The sequence below is a fragment of the Clupea harengus genome, chromosome 21 (genome assembly GCF_900700415.2).
Source record: "Clupea harengus chromosome 21, Ch_v2.0.2, whole genome shotgun sequence".
NCBI classification, from domain to species: domain Eukaryota; kingdom Metazoa; phylum Chordata; class Actinopteri; order Clupeiformes; family Clupeidae; genus Clupea; species Clupea harengus.
In genome coordinates, this window is record NC_045172.1 from 25,775,312 (window position 1) to 25,782,811 (window position 7,500).

The window sequence follows — 7,500 nt, forward strand, 5'->3', positions numbered from 1 at the left end:
CTACTGCTTCTTTGGTGAGTCGTGTGATGAAGAGGAGCATGGGAGTTGTAGTTTTTGTATGCATTGTGTCAGCCTACACTGAAACAGGATGCACTTTCATAGGTTGTTCATTCATGGCACCTGACTAGCGCTTAACTTGCACTTCAGCAGTTACATTCCTGCACTTCTTTTTCCTTTTTTCTAGGTCGTTGTTTTTCTAATTCTCATGTAAAGTAGTATTTATTGTTACACCATGCCATTTATTGCTCTTAGCTTGACTGTTCTCTCCCTTGTACGTCGCTTTGGACAAAAGCGTCTGCTAAATGACTAAATGTAAATGTAAATGTAAATTATTTTTTGATCTTTGGAATCATCCTCTGCTACTACAGTGATTTTATTTGACATAGATGAATCAGGTCTGCTGGGAACTGTAGTCTTCTCCCTCTCATTCAGTGGTAATAGATAGATGAATCAGGCCTCCTGGGAACTGTAGTCTTCTCCCTCTCATTCAGTGGTAATAGATAGATGAATCAGGCCTGCTGGGAACTGTAGTCTTCTCCCTCTCATTCAGTGGTAATTTAACATTATTACTCCGACGCCTCCATTGCTTCCCTTGGTTGGACCTGGTTGATTAGATCACAGTTATTTCAGCCTTAATATCACTTTATTAGCTTGCTTAATAGCAAGTATTATTTCCTTATCTCCCTAGTTAACTGCTATTTGAGATGTACAGTCTCATAATTAAGTCTTAATTCACCTCGCTGAAGTGCTCTCACAGGGATTCAGATAGGCCCCAACAGAGCTCTATGGTCAGGGCGAGTGACCTCATCACTAAACTTTGTCTGATGGAGCAGGCCTTTGTTCTAGATTCAGCAGTACAGGGTTTCTGATTGGAGCAGGCCTTTGTTCTAGATTCTGATTGGAGCAGGCCTTTGTTCTAGATTCAGCAGTACCGTGTTTCTCTCACTGTATTTTTTGGGTTCTGGAGAGTACCTCTCTTGGGTTCTAGAAAGCACCTCTCAGGGATTGGCCCGTATTGAGTTGTGTTGTTGAGTTGTGTTGTTGAGTTGTGTTGTGTTGTGTTGTTGTGTTGTTGAATTGTTGAGTTGTGTTGTGTTGTTGAGTTGTGTTGTTGTGTTGTTGAGTTGTGTTGTTGAGTTGTGTTGTTGTGTTGTTGAGTTGTGTTGTTGAGTTGTGTTTCATTAACTCTTGTTGAGTTGTGTTGTTGTGTTGTTGAGTTGTGTTGTTGTGTTGTTGTCTTGTTGACTTGTGTTGTTGACTTGTGTTGTTGAGTTGGGTTTTATTAACTCCAGCCCCAGCACAGTCTATCCTGCATGACTCCCTCGTACACAGAGCTTATTTCCCATTAAAGTACACGTGAAGTCAAGTTCATATTACACTTAAGGGGCATTCCAGAACGATCCCGCATGAAGCATTGGGCTTAGCTATCTCCCGCTGAGTCATGGGAATTGTAGTTCTGTTTTTACTGACCTGCTCCTGTTTGCTGTTATAACTGCCTGTCTATCAGTAGAGGAACTCTTTCCTGCCGGCTTGTGCCAAAACGAGCTAGACTGTGTCCCTGACACTGAACTACAAATCCCTATTGTGTTGTACCATCAATTATGAGAGGATCTCTCTCCTGTGGGTTCATGGGAGTTGTAGTCCTTTGTTTTACAGGGCTGTAGTGTTATTTCAGGCAGTCTGCCCGCCTTGCGTTGTTAAATATTGATGAAGGCACTCACCCGCGGCCTGCCTTGTGTAACTGCACCCGATGACTCTCTCCACTTGGCCCCAAAACTCTTGACTCTGATCCGACAACAACAACAGCAGCAACAACAACAAACTTCACCAGCCTCAAACATCCCCCAAGCCCCGTCAGGCCGTGAAGCACTTGTGTTTGTGTTTGTGTTGCTCTGGCTGCAGGGCAGTCCTGGGGCGTCTGAATCTGCTGGTCTCTTTAGTCTTGCTGCTGATGGGCCGTTTAGAGGTTTTCGCTTCGCTGCTTGAGATGCTAGGAGCAGCCCTTCCCTGCTAATGCTAATACACACGGCTATCTTATGCTACCACTAATGCTAATACACACAGCCATCTTATGCTACCACTAATGCTAATAAACACGGCTATCTTATGCTACCACTAATGCTAATACACACGGCTATCTTATGCTACCACTAATGCTAATACACACGGCTATCTTATGCTACACACACACACACAGAATCAGACCGTCAGCCTTCTTATGCTACCACTCAGTGCCTAGGAAGCCTGTGGGAACATTTTAGTTCTCAAAGATCTAGACTTAGATGTGATCTCATTATTGTTTCATTTTCGTATCAATTTAATCACAGATATTTATCCTGAAATCCCTTAGGAGACAATTTGAGACAGACATTAGATTAGGCACTTTCTGGCCTCCAACAAACATACCATAAAATCTGTGATGTTGAGATACGCTGTCTGCGTAGTGACGTAAGCACCCACTAGTGGACAAGGAGAACAGTTCCGCCTGATGTATGAAGCAGATGCATGCAAGTGATGTCCGTCAGTAAAGCATCCAAATCAATATAACTGTCTCGTTATTGAACAAACAACAATCTACACACGGAAACATTACAGTGGCGACGAGGATTCAAATGGATATTCGCGTGAAGAATATTTAAAAAGGAAAGGAGAAAAACCGATGCCGAACAGTCAACTTGCAACGTGAGTTTGAAAGCTAAAGGCTAGCCAACCAGTCAATAACGTACAGTGGATGTTAAGAAACTAGCAACGTAAAAATGATGAACGCTGCCATAAGCCATGCTGCTATTCTGCCGTTCGATACGGAGATTGATCCAACTTCAGTCGGAACGAGATGGAGTAAGTGGATCCAACGCTTTGAAAACTTTCTAGTTGCAATGAACATTGTGAATGAAGGAAGGAAAAGGGCGCTGCTTTTGCACTTAGCTGGGGAACGTGTGCATGACATATACGACACGCTTGCCGGTGAAGATGATGATTTTGAAACAACAAAAACGAAACTGAATGGATACTTCACCCCAAAGAAAAACACTCAATATCTTGTGTACAAGTTTAGAAAAGCCGCACAGGAACAAGGAGAAAATCTGGACACATATCACCCGAGGTTACGCATGCTTTCCAGAGACTGTGAGTTTACCGATGTGGACAGTGAGATAAAAGCCCAGATCATCCAAAGCTGCACTTCCTCAAGACTCCGCCGGAGAGCGCTAAGAGAACCTGAAATGACGCTGGAAACTTTGCTGAATTTTGGGAGAACGCTAGAAATATCAGAGCAGCAGGCAGAGGGCATTGAACAAGGTACATCCACTGCTGTCAACGCAATTGAACACAAATATAAACCACAAATGAATGATCAGAGGGGAAACAAAAATGCAAACAAAGACACACAATGCAGAAACTGTGGAGGGAGATATCCTCACAGAGGAGATTGTCCAGCAAAAGGCAAGGACTGCAATGTATGTGGAAAACCAAACCATTTCGCAAAGGTGTGCCGCTCAAACCAAAGAAAATCAGCTCAAGACAGAAAGGTACGTTATGATCATAACAAAGACACCACATATGGACAACAGAAAAGCACAAGACGTGTAAATCGAGTGACTGCATCAGAGTGTGGTACACAAAGGGACTCATCAAGCAGTGATGATCAGTATGTGTTTTCAGTTAATGGTGAAGCCTGCCCCAAACACCCCAGAACATCTATACTGCTCAATGACGTGCAAGTTGAAGTGTTGATCGACTCTGGAGCAGCAGTTAACATAATCAGTGAAACATATACAATATGCTCAAGCCACAGCCAGAAATGAAGGTTGCCAATATCAAAATATTTTCATATGGATCCAAACATGCTTTGCCTATTATGGGTGTTTTTGAGTGCTCTGTGAAAGCAAAGGACAGAAACACACAGGCAACTTTCTATGTGCTGAAGGGCAGTGGACACTCTCTTTTGAGCTATGACACAGCTAGCAAGCTTGGCCTAATACAGATTATCAATGCAGTGGACCCCACCATTAGGAGTGTCTCAGACGAGTTGATTGACAGTCATCCTGAACTGTTCACTGGTATAGGCAAGCTCAAAGATTTCCGTGTGAAGCTACACATCAATCCTGAGGTACAGCCAACGTGTCAACCACACAGAAGGGTTCCTTTCCACGTCCGACAGAAGGTCGAAGAAGAACTACGAAAGCTGGAAGAAGACGACATAATTGAACGAGTGACCGGGCCAACACCCTGGGTTTCTCCAATTGTTACCCCGCCAAAGCCTAAAGACCCCGATCAAGTACGGATCTGTGTTGACATGCGTCAAGCCAATGTGGCAATACAACGTGAACGTCATCTCACGCCCACAATGGACGACGTGATCCATGAGCTAAACGGTGCACGGGTATTTTCAAAATTAGATCTCAACAAAGGCTACCATCAGCTAGAGCTGCATCCGGATAGCCGATACATCACAACCTTTACAACTCACCTGGGCCTGAGACGGTATAAAAGACTGAGTTTCGGCATATCATCAGCTGCTGAGGTCTTCCAGAACACCATTTGCCAGGTATTGCACGGCATCCCTGGTGTCAAGAATTTAAGTGATGACATCATTGTGTACGGCTCATCACAAAAAAGCCCATGACGATGCTCTGCGAGCAGTCTTTTCCAGACTCAAAGAATGTGGCCTCACATTGAATCGCAACAAGTGCGAGCTTAACAAGCAACGACTGGAATTCTTTGGCTTTATCTTTTTCAGCTGATGGCATCTCAGCTGATCCTCGTAAAGTGGCAGCCATACATAAAGCATCAGATTCCCAAAGACCCTGCCGAAATCAGAAGCCTTCTCGGTATGGCAAACTATTGCTCCAGATTATTAAAGACTTCTCCACCATCACTGCACCACTCAGGGAGCTCACCAAGAAAGGAGCACCTTGGAATTGGGGTGCTGAGCATTCAGCTGCACTACAGACACTCAAGGAGCGTCTCACCAGCGACACTACCATGTCCTATTTTGACCCGAAAAAGGACACTGAACTCGTTGTGGATGCCAGCCCATGTGGTTTGGGTGCGATTCTTTGTCAAACAGACAAGGGAGAGAAGCATGTCATAGCGTATGCCAGTCGGGCACTGACAGATGTTGAAAGGCGCTACTCACAGACAGAGCGCGAGGCCCTAGCGATCATCTGGAGCTGTGAGCACTTCCACCTATACCTCTACGGTAATGAGTTTACTCTTGTGACTGACCACAAGCCATTGGAGCTGATATGGAATAACCCAAAGTCAAAGCCACCTGCTCGGATAGAGCGATGGGGACTCAGACTCCAACCATACGACTTCAAGATTGTGTACAGAAAGGGAGCAGACAACCCTGCTGATTACATGTCTCGACATCCAATACCAATTCAGACATCCGGGAGCACAAGAGCCTCCAAGATTGCAGAAGAATATGTCAACTTCATATCACTGCTGGCTACACCGAAGGCAATGATTCTTGACCACATCAAAGCAGAGACACTGAAAGACGGCACTCTGCAACAGGTCAGTGCACACATTAAGAACAATTCGTGGCACACCATTACTGACAATGCACCGCAAGCTGCTACACTTCAGCAGTACAAACATGTCAGAAATGAACTCACACTGTCAGCAAGTGAGGACTTAATACTCAGAGGCTGTAGGATTGTGATACCCTCATCTCTGCAACACCATGTCCTGGAACTTGCCCATGAAGGCCATCAAGGCATTGCCAAGACAAAGGTCCTGCTCAGAGAGAAAGTGTGGTTTCCAGGCATTGATCAGCGAGCAGAGGCACTTATCAGAAACTGTCTAGCCTGTCAGGCCAACACTCCAGTCACCAGGACTGAGCCACTAAAAATGTCCAATCTACCTGAATCACCATGGCATTCAGTAAGTGCAGATTTCTATGGACCTCTCCCATCTGGAGAATATCTGATGGTGATTGTAGATGACTACACACGTTATCCAGTAGTGGATATTCTGCACTCCATTTCATCCAGTGTTGTGATACCACGCATGGACAACATCTTCTCAATGTTCGGGATACCACACGTTGTGGAGACAGACAATGGACCACCATTCAATGGTTCCCAGTTTTCCCAGTTTGCTCAACACATGGGATTCCATCACAGAAAAATAACACCGCTCTGGCCACAGGCCAATGCAACAGCAGAAAGATTCATGCGTACGATTGGGAAAGTGATTCGGATCGCCCCAATGCAAGGTATCCCATGGAAGCAACAAATGAACATCTTCTTACGTGAGTACAGAGCTACACCACACTGCACGACAGGAAGATCTCCTGCAGAGTTGATGTTCCAACGACGTCTGAACACTAAGATACCATCAGCCTACTCAACAGTCATTAGTGCTGACAAAGAAGTGCGTAAAAGGGACACTGAGGCAAAAGCTAAAATGAAGATCCGTTCTGATGAGCGACGACACGCAGTACCATCTCACATCAAGCCAGGTGACAATGTGCTTTGTCGTCAAGTGAGACAGAACAAGCTGACAACACCGTACAGCAAGGAACCACTCACCGTCACCAATGTGAAAGGCTCCATGGTGACAGCAGAACGGAATGGCTATACCATCACCAGGAACAGCTCGTTCTTCAAGAAGATCCATCCCATGACGCAGCAAGACCAACTGCCACCACCCGACTACGACCTGGATCCTGATCCTGATGATGGCAATGATCAACCTGAACCAGCACCAACACAGCCTAGATATCCAGTCAGGCAACATAGGCACCCTCCAGCCTATTTGCGTGACTATGAATAGACTGTCTAGAGTTCATGGAGATATGCAAAGAAAACATATCCTTTCAATATCCTGTTTAGCCAGTTTATGTTTATGAATGCATATGATATGTTCTGTATCTCCAAGTGTATGCAATGTGAAATGTGGTGCTGATGTTTTGAGTGTCCCCACTTATGTTTTCAAGGCAATAATTCTCAGTTTGCCAGAATAGTTTGATCATATATGGAATTGTGTTTATGTCCATTGATAGACAGGTTGTCTAAAAAAAAAAAAGAAGAGTGATGTGATGTGATGTTGAGATACGCTGTCTGCGTAGTGACGTAAGCACCCACTAGTGGACAAGGAGAACAGTTCCGCCTGATGTATGAAGCAGATGCATGCAAGTGATGTCCGTCAGTAAAGCATTCAAATCAATATAACTGTCTCGTTATTGAACAAACAACAATCTACACACGGAAACATTACAAAATCCACCATAGCTCCCCTTCTCCAGAGCCTAGTGATAGGCTAGTTAAAGGCACCATAGCTCCCCTTCTCCGGAACCTAGTGATATGCTAGTTAAAGCTCCCCTTCTCCAGAACCTAGTGATATGCTAGTTAAAGCTCCCCTTCTCCAGAACCTAGTGATAGGCTAGTTAAAGTTCTCCTGGCTCCCCTTCTCCAGAGCCTAGTGATAGGCTAGTTAAAGGCACTATTGTGAAGATCTGAGCCTCAACCCCAAACACCACGGTTGTCTTTG

At 44.8% G+C, this 7,500-nt stretch overlaps 1 protein-coding gene across 1 annotated transcript in view; it reads left to right on the forward strand.

Moving 5' to 3' along the window:
* Nucleotides 1–7,500, forward strand: part of tmem198b (transmembrane protein 198b) — a 13,017-nt gene that overhangs the window by 240 nt on the left and 5,277 nt on the right. The window contains exon 1 of the mRNA XM_012819006.3: nt 1–14. This exon is cut by the window's left edge and continues 240 nt beyond it. Within this exon, the coding sequence (XP_012674460.2) occupies nt 1–14 (14 nt within the window). The remainder of the gene's footprint in view (nt 15–7,500) is intronic.